This window comes from Elephas maximus, chromosome 11, assembly GCF_024166365.1.
Source record: "Elephas maximus indicus isolate mEleMax1 chromosome 11, mEleMax1 primary haplotype, whole genome shotgun sequence".
NCBI lineage: Eukaryota > Metazoa > Chordata > Mammalia > Proboscidea > Elephantidae > Elephas > Elephas maximus.
This window is the reverse complement of record NC_064829.1, coordinates 90,222,122-90,244,708: the sequence shown is the minus strand read 5'-3', so window position 1 is coordinate 90,244,708 and position 22,587 is coordinate 90,222,122. Positions and strand designations below refer to the sequence as shown.

Here is a 22,587-nt window from a genome sequence, read left to right as displayed (position 1 = left end):
ACTTCACTGATTCTGTATTTCATCATTTCAAACCTGCTCCTCAGTCCTTCTATGACACTGTCCATTTCTGATATCTTCTTGTTTATCTTTTGGATTTCTAATTGTTGTTTCTGTATGACTTCTAGTTGTGAATTTATTTTGGCATTTTGTTCCTGTATTACTTTTCTGCATTGTTCCATTTTTTGTCTGTATTTCCCATGAATTTGTCTGTCTTTTCCAAAAACTTCTCTATTTTTTCCTCATTTTTGTCTGCTTTTTGCTTCAACTCTTGGATTGCTCTGAATATTAGAGATTTTAATTCCCTGTCAGGGAATTATTTTTGTTTTATTTTGGACAGCTACTGGACATATTATGTCCTAGTTTTTTATGTTTGATATTGTCTGCTGTCTTCAGGACATTCAGTAGCTTTTTTTCTTCATTTCTTGATTGTACATTTGTTTGTTTTGTCCTGCTTTTTTGTTTTACTTGGTTATGTCTGAGCAGGTGAGCTGTGCATTCTTTGTTGTTTGCTCGTCTGTAGCAACAATACTTTTCATCTCCTTGTCCAGTGGGCAGGGCTAGTCATTCAGCTATGGTGCAGCAGGGCAGGTCCAGCTGAAGGGGAGGGGCTGGGATGTGTTGTTTGTGGCATGTACTAGGGCCGGCAGGGCGGACCAGGAATCAGTGCTGGGCAGGTTCCAGTAGGCCGTGCCTGTGCTGCTCAGGGGTATGATGTTCAGTACACGGTGCAGGTAGGCAGGAAAGAGGGGAGGTTTTGATGTATTGAGCTAATAGGGGTGTGGGAAAGAGGAAAGAGAAGAGAGAAAAACAGGAGCCAAAAACGAGCAAGCAGACAAAGAAAGGAAAAAAAGAATGCTAAGGGAGCTTGCCCGTTGGAGTGGAAAGATAAGAAATCGAGAAATGGAGAAAAGAAAAAAGAACTAGATAAAAGTTTGGAAAAGAAAAGGAAAGCCCCCAGGAGTCCTGGAGTCCCACAGGTGGGGCTGCTAAGACCAGGGAAGTGGCTCCCAGGTGATATCACACAGCACCAGGTATTCAGGAGACAGGAAAAGAAGATAAGTGTAGAGAGATGAGAACTGAGAAACGAAGACAGACAGAGAGGGAAAAAGAGGGAGAAAAGAAAGAAGAAAAAAAGAAACGCTCCGGGGGAATCCCACCTACTCTGCTTTGCAGATTGGGGGAGTGGCTCCCAAGCCATGCAGTGCAGCCTGGCTAGAAGGGGCTCCCCAGCTGTGAAAAGAAAAAGAAAACAAACAAACAAAACAGAACAGAACAAAGCAAAACAAGGGGGAAAAAAAGCCCCAGGAATCCCATCAGCATGGTGTCCCGGGGTGGGGGAGTGGCTCCCCAGTTGGGCATGGCTTCACAGCCTTTCAAGAAGAAGCAAAGATGGCACATGGAGCCTGGTGTTCCAGAGAAAGGAGGGGGAGGTGATAGGAGGCACAGGGAAAACCAAAAGAAACAGAAAGAACCAACACCAGCTCAGGGGCCGGACCAGGGTGGGCAGGGTGAATCCAAGCAGCCTGAGGCCAAAGCAGTTGCCTCCCAGCCAAGAGACCAAAGCTGGCAGGAAGCAGAGGAGGCCTAATGTGGGGGGGGTTGCGGGGGGAGGGGGGCTAGGAAAGCCCATATCGCTCATTACTGGGTGCTCTGTCTCCTGCCAGGAACTTCGGGAAGCTGCTTTCCAGTACTCCCTGTCCGTTGATCTCCGACATGGGTGGGGCGAATCCCATCGGCAGGGACACTGCACCTCCCAGCCAGCAGAGCCAGCACAGCCAGCAGGAAGCTTGGAGGTAAAGCAGCCAGGAGAGAATGGAGGGTGGGAAAGCGTGTATCTCTGGTGTTGGGGGACAGCCCCAGCAAGGAAAGACCCTCACTGTGCATCCTGGCAGATAATCTGAAGAACTGACACGTAGCCCTTTCCAGATTCATACGTTTATTCAGGGAAACGTACAGAAGCAAGCAGCTGCTCTCCAGTGGCTGCCAGCTGGAATATTTTCTGCACCGAGCCAAAGAGGCAGAGAAATTTAAAGAGGAACAAAAACAAGGAATGCATGCAGCTGTTTTCCTAAGATCCAGGGGTTAAGCATAATCAAACTTGAGCGAGGGTGGCTTCTTCTCATGAGCCCAAGGCTAATGGGAGTTGTTATTCTGGAATCCAAGGCTGAGAGTTGTTCTTCTAAGACCCAGGCCAATTCTCATCGGCTTGGAGCCAGTGGGACCTTTTCTAGGCCTGCCTTGACCATGGTGCGACCATGATGAAATCTTGTCTCTGTAGAGTCCACCCTGATTTTATTAGGGCCTTCACAATCTATGCGCCCCTCTTCCACACAGTCCCTCAAGCCCGTAGTTGAGTTTGCAGTTGCAACACACAGAGGCAGTAAATGAGACAGCAACAGCACACACTACCAACTATGAGGCAAAGAATCCTTATAAACACATATCGCCAAGTAGTGGGCAAAGAGGTGAACCATTGTGAAAAGGGGTCTCTCTGTAGATGGTTGATTTCAGCCATGTGGGTTTGTAACTGTTTGAGAGCAGAGGTGATATTCTTGCTGTGACCAGGGATGTATACACAACATTCTGTATAAATGAGGGTGCAGGTGCCCCCCTGTGCAGCAGTTAAAATATCTGATGCGATCCTATTTTGTAATACTATTTTCCTCACTTGCAAAGTTTCTTGGTTTAAAAGGGTTAACACATAGTGGGTATTATTTAAAGCTCTGGCAGTATGTTTGGCTAATGCCTCTACTTGCCATTTTATATCTATAGGAGCTGCAGCTGGTGAAAAAATGGGTAGGGGATAAAACCACCACGGAGTACACCGCATGCGGGTCCAATGTGCTTTAACAGTTTCCCAGTTAGATGGGCAACCGGGAAGGTGTTTATAGATAATCCCAGGCAGATGGGGCAGCCCCAACTGCAGAGGCCAGTCCAGTTGTGGGATAAATACAGCCACCCATGGGGTCCGCATACCCACAACCAGCCACCTGGAATGGGGAAAACACCTGGTTTTGTATTGTCCTGCTTTCCCAGCCAAGTGGAATTGGTGATATTCCAAACTCATTGACACTGTTCCAGGAGGAGCCGACCCATATGCTTTGTGCCACCCATTCTTTCTAGGCAATAGGGGGCAGGTGATGAGAAGATAATGGCTACTGGTATCATCTATGCTAGGCCATTCCATACAGTTTCTGCAAGAGGTCGGGACTTATTTACTTGTTCTTGTATGAGAGGGCACAAAACTTTAGTGAGGGTGTCAGTATAAGTCATAAAAGTCACGCTCCCGTTGCATGAGGGCTTCTCAGGGAAAGGGGTAGTGGATTTCCCGGTGTGGCTTCGCCACTGATCCAAGCTTGCCCATGCTGCACAGTTAGCTGGTTGTATTTTCCATGGCAGGCCCGCAGCAGGCGATGTAGGCAGTTTGCTGCAAACCCAGCAATCGCTATTGTTGGGAGCAGCGGCCGTCTGTAGCCCATGCTGCAAAGAGATTCCCTGCCACCCTAAAGGTGAAAAGAGAGGTCATAGGCACCAACATAGGCAAATTGGCACCCTCAGGCAGTATGCAGGCAGTAGTGGTGGAAGCACTCAATACTACTCCCGGTAGGGGTTTTTGTCCTGGCTTGCAATACCATACCTTTTGGCCTGCGTGTCCTTCCTGATTAGCTTGTCTCACATAGTCTAAGGGAAGGGTAACAATAGACCACAAACTCATGAAAACACTGCCTTCTGGTATAGTCTTATCAGTAGGATTTACTACCTTTAACACCTTGGGCGGGGTTGGATGCAACCAAGGGGTGAGTTGTAAATTACACTGCTCCCCGCAGCCCCAAGGGGTGGAGATACCAAACCATTGAGGAGATGTCTGCCATTCCCAGGGTAACCATAGGGTGCTGGGTCCAGATGGGATGGCTTGAGGTGTGGGAATAAGGAAATTATTGTTGCTTTCTGCATAGGGAAGAGAGCCCCGGGGTGGGTCTTCCGATGATTGTAACTGCACTCGCGTAGAGTATTGAGGCCCTTGAATTAGAAGGGTGTAGGCACTTGGCCTTGTTGTGATGAACACTCATTGATAGAGAGGAGAGCTTCTGGCAGTCTGCGAGTCCATTGCTGCAAATGGTGAGTGTCATGTAGCAAGGCCTTTTTGAAAAGTCTGTCCATGCATTCAATGAGTCGGGCTGCTTTTGGATTGTAGGGCCGGTGGAGATAACAATGGATACCATGGTGTTCTGCCCATTCCTATACATTGTGTCCTGTGAAATGTGTTCCTTGGTCACTGTTAATGTCCGTCAGTTGGCTGTAAGATGCACATAGTCCTCGTAGGCCTCTAATAGTTGACTTCTGTGTGGCCCTTTTATAGGGATATGTTTGTAAGAGGCCTGTTGCCGTATCGGCGCATGTGAGAGCATACTTACGGTTTTCTGACAGAGGCAATGGCCCTATATAATCCACCTGCCAGTGCCGAACTGGCGTTTGGCTGCGGGGAACAGAGCCAACACACCAAGGCAGAGAACTTCTTTGTTCTAACGAACAGGAAGGGCAACAGTGACAGGCGTCTATGATCTGTGACATAGGGATAGTCTGAGGCATTTTACTATTTCCCATAATGTATGCTGCCCTTTGTGTCCGATTTTCTTGTATAACCATACAGCCACATCATCCCTTGGCATCTCCTCCAGGGTTCGTATCTGTGTTAAAGTGTCTGCCTCTTGATTGCCCTGGGGAGATGCAATGGAGTGGGCTGGCACATGGTACACTTGTATGTCCATGCCTCGCACCCGATGCCAAATGTCCTGCCACATGCTTTTTCCCCAGAGAGGGTGGAGGTTTACCTGCCATTCATCGGCATGCCACTGGCCCAACTGAAGAGTGAGGCCTTTATATACAGCCCAGCTATCCGTTACTAAGGAAAGGGGGGTGTCTTCATGTATAAGCACCATCCATGCCGCTCTTAGCTTGGCCCACTGGCTGCTATACCCAGTACCTGAGTCGATCCACAACACATCTTTAGCGGCACAGATGGCTACAGCTGTCCCTCTTGGTGGTATCCCTCTAGCATATCCATCAGTGTACCAGGCGTCTTGTGCAACTGGAGCCTGCCGTTCTTTAACAGGAGATTCCAGGGGTGGTGTTGTCCACGCTGCCTGTAAAATCAGTTTCAGGTAACTCAGAGAGAAATGTGACAGGGCCAAGGATGCTGTGTAGTTCAGTTCTCAAAGGACTAGAGGAAAAGGTGCTTCATTGTTGCAAGTAGGCATGACATTTTGTTAACGTTGGGGCCTGTGCTACTCCAGACTGTGGTTTACTGAATTCTTTCACCCACCCAGCTACTGGATATTGGGTGCGAACAGTCACAGGTAATTGCTTAGTGACATCTTCTGCATGCTACAAGCTAAGGTGAACAGCATACAGCTGCCTTTCCGGGGGCTATATCACACCTCAGCACCTTTCCACAGTTGGGACCAGAACCCTAAGGGTACCCTCCTCCCAGACTGTTTCTGCCAAAGGCCCTACCCCACCCAAATCCCTCTGGAGTGATTGTCACATCTAGCTCGCAAGGTAAGGTTGCCTCCACCACTCCCAAGGCTTGTGCTTGCTTAACTGCCACCTTTGCACCAGAAAAGGCAGAGTCATGTTCAGGGGTCCAATCCCACTGTGCCCCTTTCTTAATTAGGCGACATAGAGGTTGTACTACTTGAGCTAAATGCAGTATCAACAGCCTCCAATATCCTAACATCCTAGGAAAGTTTCCGATTGTTTCCCGATGGTGGAGAGAGGATAAACTTGTATTTTATCTAAAACAGCCGTGGGAATAACCTTGGTCTTACCCGACGGTACAACACCCAAAAACTTGACAGAGGAGCCAGGGCCCTGCAGTTTGGTACAGTTGACAGCCCATCCTTGGGCTTCCAAGGGTTGAATTAGGCAGGGTCCTGCTTGTTGTAAAGAGGAAAGAGAATCACTAGTTAACATAACATCATCAATGTAGTGGAATACCGCAATGCCTTCTGGACACTTCCAGGCTGTCAAATCTTTGGCCACCATCCCATCATAAATGGTAGGGCTGTGTAAGTGCCCTTGTGGCAAAACTTGAGAAGTCCAATGTTTGCCCCTCCATTCAAAGGCAAACTGATCCTGACTAGCTTTATCAATATCTATGCTAAAAAAAAAAGCATTAGCGAGGTCTAACACAAAATGGTACGTACCCAAAGATTCTCCAGTGTCAGTTAAGAGGGTGGCAGTATTAGCCACGGTGGCATGAATGGGGGGACAACTTTATTTAACTCTGTATAGTCTACTGTCATCCTCCAGGAGCCGTCTGGTTTCCTGACAGACCACACGGGGCTGTTAAAGGGGCTATGCTAGGTTGAATGACCCCAGCTTTTTCTAACTCCCTGATAGTTCCAGTAATTTCTTCATGTCCTCCAGGGAGATGGTGTTGTCTGGTATTAACTCTCCCCCTAGGAACAGGCAATCTTACTGGGGTCCATTTGGCATGCCCCCGGGTAACAGATTTCACAACTCCCACCTGAAGGCGAAATTCTCCAGCAGTAGTCATTAATTCAAGTTTGGCTAACACATGTACCCCTAGAATATATTCAGGGAAGGGGGAAATATATACTTGATAGGGATGGGGTGGAAGCCGTCCTATCTGGAGTGTCAAGGTGACACGTTTCACCTTGACAGTGCTTCTACCATAGCTATCTATGGCTTGCAAGGGGCCACCAAATTTATAGATATTACCATGAATCAGAGTACATTCAGCTCCGGCATCCACCAGGGCTAATACTGTCTGTTTGTTATGTGCGGAGCAGTGGATGGTCACTTCTACGTGTGTCCGCTGGTCTCCCCGCACCACCTGCACCACCAGGGGACTTTGGCCACACCCCTATGCCAGAGGCTGCGGCTCCTCCCATGCTGGAGGAGAACTGGGGACCGTAATTTCCCTTGGCATTTGGGGGAGAGGTCAAAATCTCTGTTCAGGTTTCAATTGCTGCCAGAGATGCAGTAACACAATATTGGGTGGTTGGTTAATTTTCTCTTTACTAATACCAGCTTGTATTAAGTCTTCCCACATCTGTTGCCTTGTCACCTGGACCAGCCCACAGCTGGTTCCTTTCACATCTTTACAGCCCCCCTTTCCCTTCTCTTTAGTCTCACGTAGGTTATTGTGCTTGTGCAATCGTTCCGTTTCCCCCAAATCTGCTGAATTGCTTGAGCTACCTGCAAAATAGGCTTTGTCACTAGCGGGTTCGAAATGGAAACCAGAGGACCAAACCAGTGGTTAGGTGCTGACTGCAAAATGGTATCTTTCATTCCTGCTGTAAACAATTCATTATCATGGCCTCAGAAATGCTCAGCATAAATTGCATGCTTCATTCCCAGTCCCCTAACAACCTCTTGTAACTCCTCCATACTTTGTCATCACAGTGGGGAGGGGGGAATGTCACTGATATTCGGCCAAGCCCCTTTACACGCAGCCACTACCGAACTGAGGGGAGACACAATTTCCTCTTCATCGATGGCCCCACGGAGCCTTTGTCGCAAAGCTGGTTGTGACCTAACAGATGCTATTTTAGACATCTCAGCACCTGTTAATATTATCCCTTTAGCTCCAGTGTCCCACAGTCACAGTAGCCATCCTGCCACTGTCTCTCAACCCTTCTGTCTGTATCTCGTGGCCAGATCCCCCAGCTCAGCCGCGGTGTACTCCCGCATGGTGGTGTGTTGTGTCCTATCCAGTGGGGGCAGATCCTGCTGTTCTACCCTATGTGGACGGGGCTGTTCTGTTTTTATTCTAGTAACCATTATGGGGCATACCCCATAGGAGCTGTCAGGACCCGGGAGCTGCCTCGGTACTTCAAGCAGGGAATCCCAATCCTCCTTGTTGGAGGAGTCCTCCATTGGGTCCCAAGTTTTGGGGTTCCAGGTGGCGGGAACCATCACTGACCTTACCCTTTGCCGTGGCAACTTTCGCCCCTTCAGCTTTGCTACAGGGCATGCCAATACATCCACTTTATCATCACTATCCCGGAGCCCTTGGGCTAAGGCCCTCAGTTATCGCAGCCTGAGCAATCCTCGCCTCTCTCTCCAACTGCAATCCTCTGTCTGATCTGAGCCTTGGCCGCTAATTCAGCCTCCCAGGAATATGGCCATGTCCACAACAGCGGCCACGCAACCCCTGCAACCAAAACACGAACATCCTTCTGTTCTTTCTCAACATGTAAAGACTCTAGTAACTGCAATAATCCTTGTGGCGTTTTCAGGGCGTCCCCATACTCACGCACAGGTCCCCAGGCATCAATAGCCTGGGCTAGTGGTCCCAGGAAATGTGGCCCTGACCACTCTGGGATTTCCCCTAGCGAGACCGCTTTTCCCCACGCATCTGGGAAGGCATGGTGTGCCCTTTGGATTCCTGCCGACTACGCCACTTGTCGGGGGATAGCCCCAGCAAGGAAAGACCCTCACTGTGCGTCCTGGCAGATAATCCGAAGAACTGACATGGAGCCCTTTCCAGATTCATACGTTTATTCAGCAAGCAGCTGCTCTCCAGTGGCCGCTGACTCGAGTATTTTCTGCGCCAAGCCAAAGAAGTAGAGAAATTTAAAGAGGAACAAAAACGAAGAGTGCATGCAGCTGTTTTCCTAAGGCCCAGGTGTTAAGCATAATCAAACTTGATTAGAGGGCGGCTTCTCATGAGCCCAAGGCAAATAATGGGAGTTGTTATTCTGGGATCCAAGGCTGAGAGTTGTTGTTCTAAGACCCAGGCCAATTGTCATTGGCTTGGAGCCGGTGGGACCTTTTCTAGGACCATGGCCAAGGGCCTGTCTTGACCATAGTATGGCCATGATGGAATCTTGTCTCCCTATGGCTGGTTACAGGGTGCTCTGTTTCCTGCTGGGAGTTCTGCAAAGCTGTTCTCCTGTGCTCCCTGTCTGCCGATCCTCAACTAGAGTCCAAGATGGCAGATCCATGCTGCGTTAGCTGATGGGGCCCTCTGCACATATCTCTCCATGCTCTCCGCCCTCTGTCAGTTTCTTATTCCATTTGGTGATTGGCTAAGTTCTCTATCTCTTCATTTGGCACTTCAGGTTCCAGGAATGACATTTGTTTCTGTTTTACTTAGTTTTTCAGGTCTTTGCAGTAAAGGGACCGTGTGGTGCTTCTGTCTATGGTGCCATGTAAGCCCGAAGTTCTGTGTTTAACTTTTTGAGGAATCTCCAAGTTGTGTTCCACAGCATCTGAATCATTTTGCATTTGAAACAGCAGTATACAAGGTTCCAATTTCTCTGCATCCTCACCAACACTTGTTATTTTTTATGCTTTATGTCTTTCAAAAAACACAAATTAAAATGTTGCCAATATACTTGAGGCATTATAACCCTTCCTAAATGACACCCTTCCTTCCCTAGAAATCACTGGCCTGAGAGGACTAAAACCTCTGAAATTGGAAGAATCCTGAGATGCAGGACAGGAAGAAGTTTGAATGTACAATACACTGCTCATTTTCAGAGCACATGTAACATCTGATTAGGATGTGTGGGGAAGGCATTGAGAGGTGGCCCATGTGGAACTATTTCCTGTGATGGCTAAGAGGACTCTAGCGCAGGGCAGGTCTGAGGGTCAAGGCTTCTTGGGATAGAGCTGAGATGGAGCAAGATCTGGGAAAGGGGCCCACAGGGTGGGTTTCAGGCCAGGGCCAGTACAGTGGGGAGGTTCCCGTGGCTCCTTTCTATCATTCTTTGACATCCTGTAGAGTCCTTGGGGTGTGTCTTAGTCTGGGTTCTTTAGAGGAGCAAAAACAGTATGATGTGTATTTACATAAACATAGAGTGAGTTACTTCTAGGAAATGGCTCATGCAATTGTGAGGGCTGGCAAGTTCCAAATCCCTAGGTCAGGTGACAGGCTGGAGACTTCAGTCTGGAGACTTCTGCAGGCTTATGGTCCCAGGAAGTGAAGATCAGACAATGAGAAGAGTACAGGGTCCAGAGAGAAAGAGAGAGCACTTTGCAACAACAGCCATTTATATACTGGAGGCAGGACACACTCCCAAGGAAACTCCCATTTCAACTGATTGGTTGCTAACATCAGATCACATTATGGAAAGTGCTTACATTTTATTACATTATAGAAGGGCAACCAGTTCAGAGTCCGCCAAATCACTAAGAATTACATTCTAGCCAAGTTGACAAAAAACATTGACCATCACATAGAGTGTTTTCTAGTCTCATGGTTCCTGGGACCCCATCAGAACAGACACTTGGCATCCATGTGTCCAGGTGGGAATAGTAGGAAGGGATGGGGGCTTGAGAGCAGAGGCAAGGTGCTCACCAGGTGGGTGGGTACCTGTTAAGAAAGAAGAAGAATCACACCTCCTGCAGATGACTGTCTTAGCAAGCAGAACAGAATCACCCTCCCTGTGGGAAAATATGCTGTCTGGGAATCTAACCTGGGTCCCCCACATGGAAGTCAAGAAACACTCACCAAGGAGTTTAACACATGCATGTTAGGGATTAGGGCAGATACTAGATCTCCCAAACCCCCCGCCCCACCAAGCTTGCAAATGTGCATACAGTGAGGTGGGTAGGGGGCAGCGGAGTCTGGGGAGTCTCCCACCCTTTCCCTTCCCATATGTTAAACTTCAGTAATGCCCTAATAAGGAGCTCTCGTGGCATGTTGGTTAAGCGCTCAGCTACTAATGGGAAGGTGGGCGGTTCAAACCCACCAGCCACACCTCAGGAGAAAGATCTCATGATCTGCTCTAGTAAAGATTACAGCCTAGGAAACCCTGTGGGGCAGTTCTACTCTGTCCTATAGGGTCGCTGTAAGTTGAAATTGACTCCACAGGAATGGGTTTTGGGGTTTAACACAATGAAAAGGAGCATTAGGGGCTCAACTGTTAATCACTTGGCTGCTAACTGAAAGGTTGAAAGTTCAAACCTAACCAGTAACGCCATGGGAGAAAGACCTGGTGATCTGCTCCCATAAATATTACAGTCTAGGAAACCCTATTGAGCAGTCCTATTCTGTCACATGGGGTCTCTATGAGTCAAAAATCAACTTGATGGCACACAACAACAACCACAAAGTCATGGCTGGGTTTATTTGAGCACGAGGAGTTGTCATCGAGTTTGGACAGCTTTCTCCTTGGCCGAACCATCTGCAAAGCAGACCCAGACATTTAGGTGAACCTCTGTGAATCAAACACCCCGTGGAGCTAATGGCTTTTTAGGGAAGCGGATGGAGTGTGACATACAGTTTCCTCTGAAGGACAGTTGCCATTTCTTCATGTAAAACTGAAATCATGCAAGGGCTAGGCTGACTACATCCCTGAATTTACTATTTTCCTTTGATCAGCAAAGCTTTTTGGGACCCTTGCTTGCTAGTTATAAAGTCCAAGTGGGTCTAGCCTAGAATGGGGGTGTCACCAGGCCCAAAAGGGAGACATGTTCAGGTGTAAGGTAGCTGTTCGCTCTTCCCCTTTTTCGGGTGGTTGGTGTAGTTTGTACCTCTATCCGGCAGGTGGAGGTGTTGCACTGAGAAATGACCTCTGAGTACTCCCAAAACCAAAACCCATTCTTGTTGAGTGGATTCCTAGTGACCTAACAGCAAATGTTTAATTTTTACTTAAACCTTTCTTTTTTTCCTTTCATCCTGGGAGTTTCCTTTTTTTCTTTTAGATCACTTGCAAGGGAACAGGGACCACCTCAAAGTGTGGCAGACCCTGTATGGGAATGTCTCCTCTGATCCAGGCATCGACTTCATTATACATTACCTTTCCTTCCTCATTGCAAACATTGCTGAAACCTTGTCAGTTGAATGGGAGCACTTTTTCCCCCCCGACAGAACACAGACCAAGGAGTTTAATGTGTGCATTAACAGCAGCTGCCAGATTCCCCCAATCCTTCAGGTGGGAGTTGACAAAAATATATCGTGATGGGGAGAGAGGCAAATCTGGGTGGGGGGGACAGCAATGAAGTTTTTGTTTTTGTTTTTGTTTTCCTTTGACTTCTGGACCCAGAGTCAGACCTCCAGGAGAGCTATTTCTTCCCCTTGTATCTCCCTGAGGCCACCCTGCTGGCAGCATTTTCTGTACTCCCTGCATCCGGCGCTCCTTCCCAACATAGGATCTCATAGGATAGTGTGCTGAGTACCTGTATCTGAGGCAGGCAGTCTCAGAGCCCAATCCTTCTAAGAGACACCTGCTCTGATTTATCCTCTTACACCAAGCAAAATAAGCTGCCCTTTCTTCTGAAGATTTAACATCCTAAACCCGTTGCCATCGAGTCAATTCCGACTCATGGCGACGCTATAGGACAGAGTAGAACTGCCCCATATAGTTTCCAAGGAGCGCCTGGTAGATTCACACTGTCAACCTTTTGGTTGGCAGCCAAGCTCTTAACCACTATGCCACCAAGACTCCAATTGCACCACAGGAGCTGGAAAAATTTGAGTCCCCTCCCCTTTCCCAGATCCTCCAGCATACTGGACTTTTTTTCTTAAGGCAGTTGAGATGACGCTAGGAGGGTTGCATTACAACCTCCAACCTGTTATCAAGGCTTTGGAGTTACTTCTGTTTTCAAGGAGCTGTCTGGTCAGGCTCAACAAACAAGCTTTTAATTATTTTGGTCAGTTCAAAGCTCTATATGCTAGTTGCTGGCCCCATTTACTTCGGCTTTGAGAATCCTTTGACTTAACAGCCACTTAGCCTTTCCATGGGGTTTGCTGCTCCACAGTCACGATAACATCCTTCCTCCTCGCAGGCCCAGAGAAGGAGTGAGCAACAACCCAAACACCGTTTAGTTGGTGTCAAAAATTGTACACATGAAAGACTTGGAATTGGCAAACATTGTGTTATATATATTTTTACAATTAAAAATAAAAAACCAACAGGGATGGAATCTAACAAGAAAGCTATAGGCCACTATTATGTATCAACATCAGTGAAGAAATTCCAAATGCAGTGTTAACAAATCAAATCCAATAACTTCATTAAACAGTAATCTACCAGGAGTAAGAAAGATATTTCCCAATAACAAATAATTGCTTAACATTATTAACATAACTCAGAAAATGAATAAAGAGGAAATGACCATCTCTGTAGGTTCCTGAAAATAATCTCACCCAAGCCATGAGAAAACTATTAAACCGGTTGCCATCCAGTTGATTCTGACTCATTGTGACCCTATAGGACAGAGTACGACTGCCTCAGGAGGGTTTCTAAGGCTGTAATCTTTATAGAAGCAGACTGCTACATCTCTCTTCTGTGAAAAAACTACTAGCAATTTCAAAATAGAATAAAGTTTCATACCTTGAAAATAGTTTGATGCAAAAGCTTAACAGTATCATTTTGAATGGTATTCCTACTAAAAAAAAAGAAATAGACTAAAGACAGGAACAATACAAGGAGAACCATAATCACCTCTACAATTTACATTACATCAGAAAAACATGCTAACACATTAAATACAGAAAAAGAAAGAAGGGAGAAATGTCACATAGAAAGAGACAAAATTGTCATTACATGGTTGTACAGCTTAAAAGTGCAAGAGAATCAATCTAGTCAGTATTGGAACTGACAATTGGGTTAAAAATCCTGGCCAAATATAGAACTGAGAGAAGCAATTCTACCCAAATAACCAGTTTAAAAATGTAAGCCGAAAGAAAAAAAAAGAAAAAAACCCTTCATAATGATAACGAAACCAATATGACTCTTAGGAATAGACTTTATGAAAATATACTAGACTGGAATGAAAAATACTTATAAAATATTCGTAAAAGATAATGAAAACAACAGGATAAATGGAAAGATACATTCTTGAAAGAGAAGATTCATTATGGCAAAGATGTCAGTTTTTCTCCTAATTAATCTATAGATTCAATACAATTCCAAACAAAATGCCAACAGTATTCATTAGGGAATTTTCCAAGATAATTTTAAATGACACATGAAAGAAGAATCTGCAAGAATAACCAAAACTTTGTAAATGGTGAACCACTAAGAAGGAAATCCACTACTCACTATCAAAACAGAAGCATAAAGTTCAAGACTTTACACAGGGTGATATTTATTCAGTGGGGAAAATATTGAAAGAGGATATCAAGTCAAGAAATAGATTCCCATGTAGTTTAATATACAATAAATTTGACATTTCAGTTCAGCAGAAAAATAACAGATGATTCAGAAATGGTCTTGGAACATTTTGGATTATCCATGGCAGAGTTGGTGAAGGAGTCAAATCTCTTAGGTCAAAAAGAAAATAAGAAAATGCAAATCAAAAGACTACATAATAATAGTTACCCCACGTGTGTCAGAGAAGGCCTGGCAATCTGCCTCCACAAAGGTTACAACCAAGAAAACTCTGTGTAGCAATTCTACTGCTCGGCGTCGCCATGAGTTGGAATCGACTTTGAGGGCAACAGATTTGGTACTTGAATCCTGTCTTAGGTTCTTAGTGCTGCGAAATCAGAAATACCACAAGCGAGTAGCTTAATAAACAAAAATGTATCTTATCACAGTTTGTTCTTGTTATTGTCGGGTGCTGTTGAGTAGATTCTGACTCATAGTGACCCGAGGTACAACAGAATGAAACACTGTCCTGTCCTGCCCCATGCTCACAATTGTTGCTACGTTTGAGCCCATCGTTGCAGCCACTGTATTAATCCATCTTTTTTGCTGACATTCTATGTCACCAAGCATGATGTCCTTCTACAGGGATTGGTCATTCCTGATAACGTGTCCAAAGTACGCAAGATGAAGACTCACCAGTCTCACTTCTAAGGAGCAGTCTGGCTGTACTTCCTCCAAGACAGATGTGTTTGTTCTTCTGGCAGTCCGTGGTATATTCAATATTCTTCGCCAACACCGTAATTCAAAGATATCAATTCTTCTTTGGTCTTCCTTATTCACTGTTGTCTTTCACATGCATATGAGGTGATTGAAAATACCATGGCTTGGGTCGACACACCTTAGTCCTCAAAGTGACAGCTTTGCTTTTTAACTCTTTAAAGAGGTCTTAAATAATAAGATTAATAAGTAAAAAATAATCTTCAGTAGAATTTCCTTAAAACTTACTTTTTTTCTAATTCCTTCAGTTTGCAGGTCAATGCAAAATTTCATGTCATTGATCCAGAAAGAAAATTCCCTGCCTCCCCATTGCCTGGTATCTTCATTTCCAACAAGGTTGAAACAGAGGAGACCCTTTTGATTTCTATCAAATGTTCCATATCATTTGCTCTTGTCATCATAATGCCACTCTAGGAATTAGTTGAGGCTTGTATGGTGACCTAATATATATTAAGTTTTGTTTTTGAGACAAATATTTCAGTCATGAGTTTTAGAGACGAATGTATATTATTGTTGAGTGTAGGAATCTATATAATAATTGTATATAATAATTAACCAGTCACATTAATATTATTCTTTAATTGTTCTGTGTATTAATTTTTGTTTATATAGCCTATTCCTAACTGAGAGAGTTGTGTTAAAATTGTCCAGAATGAGAACAGATTTCATTATATTTCTTATTATAGTTTCATTAATTTTTTTGCATATTTTAATGCATATTTCAAAGTGCACTTGAGACTACATTTTATATATTCATTGAAACTGTTATTATTGTGTAGTGACCTTCTGGATTTCAGTTCTTTTTATACTAGTCTACTAGGTCTGCTATCGGCCTGCGAACTCAGCTTTCTTTTGGTTAGAATTTCATGAGTATATATTCTTTCGTGGTTTGACTTCAACATTTCTGCATTCTTATGTTTTACATAGGCCTCTAAAAACAGCAAATGACTGAATTGTTAATATTTATCCAATAATGCAGTATTTTACCTTATCTGGAAAGTTATATGTGTATATACATATGGGCTAAGGCATGCCTGACCCAAGCCATGATATTTTCAATCACCTCATATGCATGTGAAAGCTGGTCAATGAATAAGGAAGACTGAAGAATTAACATCTTTGAACTATGGTGTTGGTGAAGAATATTGAATATACCACAGACTGCCAGAAGAACGAACAAATCTGTCTTGGAAGAAATACAGCCAGAATGCTCCTTAGAAGCAAGGATGTCAAGACTATGTCTCACATGCTTTGGACATGTTATCAGGAGTGACATGTCCCTGGAGAAGGACATCATGATTGGTAAAGTAGGAAAAAAAAAGTACAAACCCATGACTCTTAGTGACCCTATAGGAGGGCCTACTAGATTCCAGCTGCCAACCTTTTTGCTAGCAGCCTTAGCTCTTAACCACTATGCCACCAGGGTTTCCAAGTAGAGGGTCAGAGAAAAAGAGAGAGACCCTCAATGAGATGGATTGACAGGATGGCGCAGTGTTTTGTTCTGTTGTACATAGGGTTGTTATGAGTCAGAACTGACTCAAGGGCACCTAACAACAACATATACATGTACCTACACATAAAATAAATAAAGGAAAAAATATGCATAACACTTACAGTCCTTGGGTCTGCAACTGGTCACGTGGTCACATCGGGTATTTAGAACTACCTTCTTCCACCATGCCCTCCACAACACTGTTGTAAATTAGCCAATAAAAGTGCAGCACTGTGGCGAGTCCTTATTTGCATACAGGCTCTATTGGTAGCGCAGACACACCCCATTTCATTGTACTCAGAATTTTTTCTTTCTTGGTGATGTTTAAGAAAGAGCCTGTAGGGTGGGAGGGGCTGGAGCTTGGAGGCTAGATGGGCTGCCCCTCCTTGTCCTCCTTCTGCATCTGAGTGATCAGTTTTTGCCACTCAGCTACCTGGCACATGTGCATCATGACAAGGCTCTCGTAGTCCCTCTCATCGTAGTCTCTGTGACAGTCCTGGGTGGTTAGAGCCCACCGTGCCCTGGGGTTGGCTCTCCAACCAGAAACCCTTTAGAGGGTTATGGACCAGGCCCACCTCATTCTAGACAGCTAGCTCCCCAGCCTTGACAGTGGCAAACTCCACCACTGCAATGCCTGCCTTCTTCCTGGAAAGCACCAAGTTGAGAACCTCACCGTACTTTTCTTTTTCTTGTGCTTTAGGTGAAAGTTTACAGCTCAAGTTAATTTTTCATACAAAAATATATACACATATTGTTATGCTATCCTAGTTGCAATTCCTATAATGTGACAGCACACTCCCCCTTTCCACCCTGCATTTCCCATGTCCATTCAACCAGCTCCTCTCCCTTTCTGCCTTCTCATCCCACCTCTGGACAGGAGCTGCCCATTTAGTCCCATGTATCTACTTGAACTGGAGCCCTAGTGGCACACTTTTCTCCTGCTCCATCAGGGACTCTCTGTTGTGTTCCCTGTTAGGGCAGTCAGTGGGAGTAGCCAGGCACCATCTCATACTGGACTCAGTCTGGCAGAGACCATGGTAGATGTGCCTTCCTCTGGTATGCCTTCTCCACCTCTTTGTCCATCACCTTCTCCTCAATCCCTAGCAATACATACAGGTCCATCTGTAAGAGCTCCTTTGTTACCACCGTGGTTCTGACGCTGGCTTGATTCCTACTACAGGGAATTACTTCTTTAAGTGTGTTGTTTCTTCACACAGAAATGCCGAAAGCAGCAAAATCTGCATCTGCACCCAAGAAGGGCTCATAAAAGGGCAATTGTGGAGGCTGGCAAGTCCCAAATCCATGTGTCAGGCATCAAGCTGGAAGGTTCTCCTGACTCATGTGGTTGCAGGGGCTGACGAATCTAAAATCCGCAGGTCGAAGACTGCTGGCTGATGGGGCTCCAGGAGCTGGCAAATCCCAAAATCTGCAGGTCAGGTGGTAGGCTGCTGTTCACGTTCCAAGAACCAGAGGTCACGTGATGAGTCCAGTGCAAGATCCAGAGGAGAGTGAGCCTTGCTGGAACATCCATTTATATACCAGAAGCAGGCCACATCCCCAAGGCCATACCCCAACTTGCCTTTCAACTGATTGGCTGCTTATAGCAGATCTCATCATGGAGATGATTGTTGTTGTTAGGTGCCGTCAAGTCGGTTCCGACTCATAGCGACCCTATGCACAACAGAACAAAACACTGCCCGGTCCTGCACCACCCTTACAATCTTTGTTGTGCTTGAGCTCATTGTTGCAGCCACTGTGTCAGTCCACCTCGTTGAGGATCTTCCTCTTTTCCGCTGACCCTGTACTCTGCCAAGCATGATGTCCTTCTCCAGAGACTGATCCTGCCTGACAATATGTCCAAAGTATGTAAGACGCAGTCTCACCATCCTTGCCTCTAAGGAGCATTCTGGCTGCACTTCTTCTAAGACAGATTTGTTTGTTCTTTTGGCAGTCCATGGTATATTCAATATTCTTCGCCAACACCACAATTCAAAGGCGTCAACTCTTCTTTGGTCTTCCTTATTCAGCTTTCTCATGCATATGATGTGATTGAAAATACCATGGGTTGGGTCAGGCGCACCTTAGTCTTCAGGGTGACTGGAGATGATTACGTTATATCATATCTCATCATGGAGGTGATTACATGATATTACATTACGGAAGAGCAGTCAGTCCAATGTCTGCCAAACTACTGAGAATCATAGCCTAGCCAAGTTGACACATAACATTAGCCATCACACCACTGTACCTTATCATAATATCGAAATGAATTCCAATGGAACCATCATAGACTACGAAAATATTCTGCCATTTTTGTATCACTATACTTCAAGCCAACCACTCATCTGTCAGTTTGTCATACTGTGGTGGCTTGTGTGTTGCTGTGATGCTGGAAACTATGCCACCGGTATTTCAAATACCAGCAGGGTCACCCATGGTAAAGAGATTTCAGGGAAGCTTGCAGACTAAGACTGGGAAGAAGGACCTGGTTGTCTACTTCTGAGAAAATTGGCCAGTAAAAACCTTATAAATAGCAGCAGAACATTGTCTGATATAGTTCTAGAAGATGAACCCCTCCAGTTGGAAGTCATCAAAATATGACTAGGAAGGAGCTGCCTCCTTAGAGTTGACCTTCATGAGATGGATGGAATCAAGCTTTTGAGACCTTCATATGCTGATGTGGCATGACTCAAAATGAGAAGAAAAAGCTGCAAACATCCGTTAATAATTGGAGCGTGGCCCCCGGACGCTCTGTTAACCCAGAACTAAAACCATATCAAAGCCCACTCCAGACAAAGATTAGACTGTACTGTAAAACATAAAATAATACTCGTGAAGTGTGTGCTTCTTAGTTCAAGCAGAAAGACAAGACCAAATGGATGGCTCCTATCTGGAGGCAGGATGAGAAGGCAGGAAGGGTTAGGAACTGGTTGAATAGACATAAGAAAACCCCAGATGGAAGGAGGGAGTGTGCTGTCACATTATAGAGATTGCAACAAGGGTCACATAACAATATGTGTATAAATTTTTGTGTGAGAAATTATCTTGAGCTGTAAATTTTTACCTAAAACGCAATAAAAATAAAATAAAATTTTGGGACAACAAAATAGAAAAAAAAACTCCACCAAATAGAAAAAATGGCTATTTCACTTTGTAAGTTATATACATGAATTGTGATAGAAACAAAAATCAAATTAAAAAACAGTCCAGCAATAAGAATAAAAAAATAATATGCTAAGAAAAAAAAATTGGATCTTGGAATGTATTAAGTATGAACCTAGGAAAATTGGAAGTTGTCAAAAATGAAAAGGACCACATAAAGATCGATATCCTAGGCATTCGTCAGCTGAAATGGACTGGTATTGACCATTTTGGATCAGACAATAATATGCCTGGAATGACAAATTGAAGAGGAATTGCATTGCATTCAGCGTCAAAAGGAACATTTCAAGACCTACTCTGTTGGCACAGTGGTTAATAGCTTGGCTGCTAAGCCAAAAGCTGGTAGTTTGAATCCACCAGCTGCTCCTTGGAAACCCTATGGGGCAGTTCTACTCTGTCTTATAGGGTGACTATGAATCAGACTCCACTCCACGGCAATGGTTGTTTCGGTTTGTTTTTATTTTTAATCCTTACGTACAAGGCTGTCAGTGATATAATATCCATACACACGCAAGGAAGACCAGTTAATACGACTACTATTCAAATTTACACACCAACCACTAAGGCCAAAGATGAAGAAACTAAAGGTATTTACCACTCATCCTTTGTGATCTCTAACCACTTGAAAGTCAGAGCTCAGAGAGCAGGGAAATTTTTCTACTTTGTCCTCTGCTGTATCCCTCTAGATGACATTTCTTATTCACTTCAACTTCCAATATAGGCACGAATTCTACAATTTTCTTAGCCCTCCATAATAGGGACCATTTCAACTCTGGTAAGGGGTAGAAGGAAACCCTGGTGGCATAGTGGTTAAGTGCTATGGCTGCTAACCAAAGGGTCGGCAGTTCGAATCCACCAGGCACTCCTTGGAAACTCTATGGGGCAGTTCTACTCTGTCCTATAGGGTTGCTATGAGTCGGAATCAACTCGACAGCCACGGGTTTTTTGTTTTTTATAATTTTTATTGTGCTTTAAATGAAAGTTTACAGATCAAGTCAGTCTCTCATACAAAAACCCATATACACCTTGCTACACACTCCCAATTACTCTCCCCCTAACGAGACAGCCCACTCTCTCCCTCCACTCTCTCTCTTCATGTCCATTTCACCAGCTTCTAACCCCCTCCACCCTCTAATCTCCCCTCCAGGCAGGAGATGCCAACATAGACTCAAGTGTCCACCTGATCCAAGAAGCTCACTCCTCCCCAGCATCCCTCTCCAACCCATTGTCCAGTCCAATCCATGTCTGAAGAGTTGGCTGCAGGAATGGTTCCTATCCTGGGCCAACAGAAGCTCTGGGGGCCATGACCACTGGGGTCCTTCTAGTCTCACTCAGACCATTAAGTCTGGTCTTATGAGAACTTGGGGTCTGCATCCCACTGCTCTCCTGCTCCCTCAGGGGTTCTCTGTTGTGTTCCCTGTCAGGGCAGTCATCGGTTGTAGCCGGGCACCATCTAGTTCTTCTGGTCTCAGGATGATGTAGTCTCTGGTTCATGTGGCCCTTTCTGTCTCTTAGGCTCGTAATTGCCTTGTGTCCTTGGTGTTCTTCATTCTCCTTTGATCCAGGTGGGTTGAGACTAATTGATGCATCTTAGATGGCTGCTTGCTACCGTTTAAGTCCCCAGATGCCACTCTTCAAAGTGAGATGCAGAATGTTTTCTTAATAGATTTTATTATGCCAATTGACTTAGATGTCCCCTGAAACCATGGTCCCCAGACCCCTGCCCCTGCCACCTGGCCTTCGAAACATTCAGTTTATTCAGGAAACTGCTTTTGGTTTTGTCCAGTTGTGCTGACCTTGGCACTGGTTTTTTTTTAAGGAGTAGAAGGTGGTTCAGTCCCAGTGGTTTGGTTCCAAAGGTCATAGTTTTAACCACTTGCCCCTGAACAATACTAATGATAATTACCATTATGCACGTGAGAAATTTACTGATTTGCTGAAGTGACACACATGGCCAAATAGTCTGGCTTCCCAGTTGCCGTTTTGTGTGTGTGTGTGTGGTTTTTTTTGTTGTTTTGATTTGTTTACTTTTTTTTTTAATTGTGTTAAAAATATACATAACACTATCTCTACAATTTCTACATGTACAATTCAGAGGACCGCCCTCCGAGTAAGGAGTAACGCTGAGCTAACAGAAACCAGCAATATCACAAAACCGCTCACAGGAAAGCATCCTCAGGTCAATCAAGTGCGCTCCTCTCCAGACTTTCTCCATCGCCCTAGAATTGATTCCGACTCCCAGCGACCCTATAGGACAGAGCAGAACTGCCCCAAATCCCTTCCAAGGGTGTAATCTTTACGGAAGCCGACTGCCGTATTTTTCCCTCCAGAGCGGGCTTAGAACCACCGTCCTTCCAGTTAGCAGCCCAGCGCTTTAACCACTGCGCCAGAACAGGTCCTCTCCGAGTCCAAAGCACGAGTACTGGTAACTAGGGATGCTTCTGGTCTTCGAAGCTGGAGCCAAGGTTACACTCTCTAAGAGCCACCTCACTCTCCCGCCCAGCCCGGACACCGCGGCGGAACTCTGGGCCACGCCCTTCTCACATTATTCCGTACCCCGCAGGCACGCACGCTCTGTCTCTATGGTCCCTCCCCCGACTCCCAACATAGCAGCTGGTGGACACGCCCCTCTCAGCTAAACCACGCCCCACCTCGCCTCAGACTCCTCCCTCTCCCTCTGCTCGTTTAGGGGAAACAGGCGCCTGCGCACTCCGAGCCCGGGCGTCAGTTTCTGAGGTGCTTTGGGCTGCAAACGCTAGCTTCACTACGGAGGCCCGCGGGTTGCTCCGGGAGGCTCGGGAGTGGGAGCTCGAGGGCCAGGCTGGGCAGGCGAGGCTGGTTTCCTCCAGTCAGCAAAGCGAGTGTGAGTGAAGCAGTAAGGGCTTGGAGCTGAGTCGAGACTGTCTGACGGCTGGAGCGAAGTGTATGAGGGAGATCAGTGAGTGTGAGCGAAATGGGTGTGCTTGTGTGTGAGAGTTTGTGAGGCTCGGGGAGAGACCTGGGTTTATGTCTGTGTGAGAGAGGGGAGCCCTGTGTCGCAGTAGTTAAACACTCGGCTGCTAGCCGAAAAGTCGGCGGTTCGAA

The 22,587-nt window shown here is 45.5% G+C and overlaps 1 protein-coding gene across 1 annotated transcript in view; it reads left to right on the top strand.

Annotated features, from left to right (window-relative positions):
- Positions 1 to 1,662: 1,662 nt before the first annotated feature.
- Positions 1,663 to 22,587, top strand: part of LOC126086176 (zinc finger protein 471-like) — a 34,977-nt gene continuing 14,052 nt past the window's right edge. The window contains 1 exon segment of the mRNA XM_049902359.1: positions 1,663 to 1,793. Coding sequence (XP_049758316.1) covers positions 1,714 to 1,793 — 80 coding nt within the window. The 5' untranslated portion in view covers positions 1,663 to 1,713.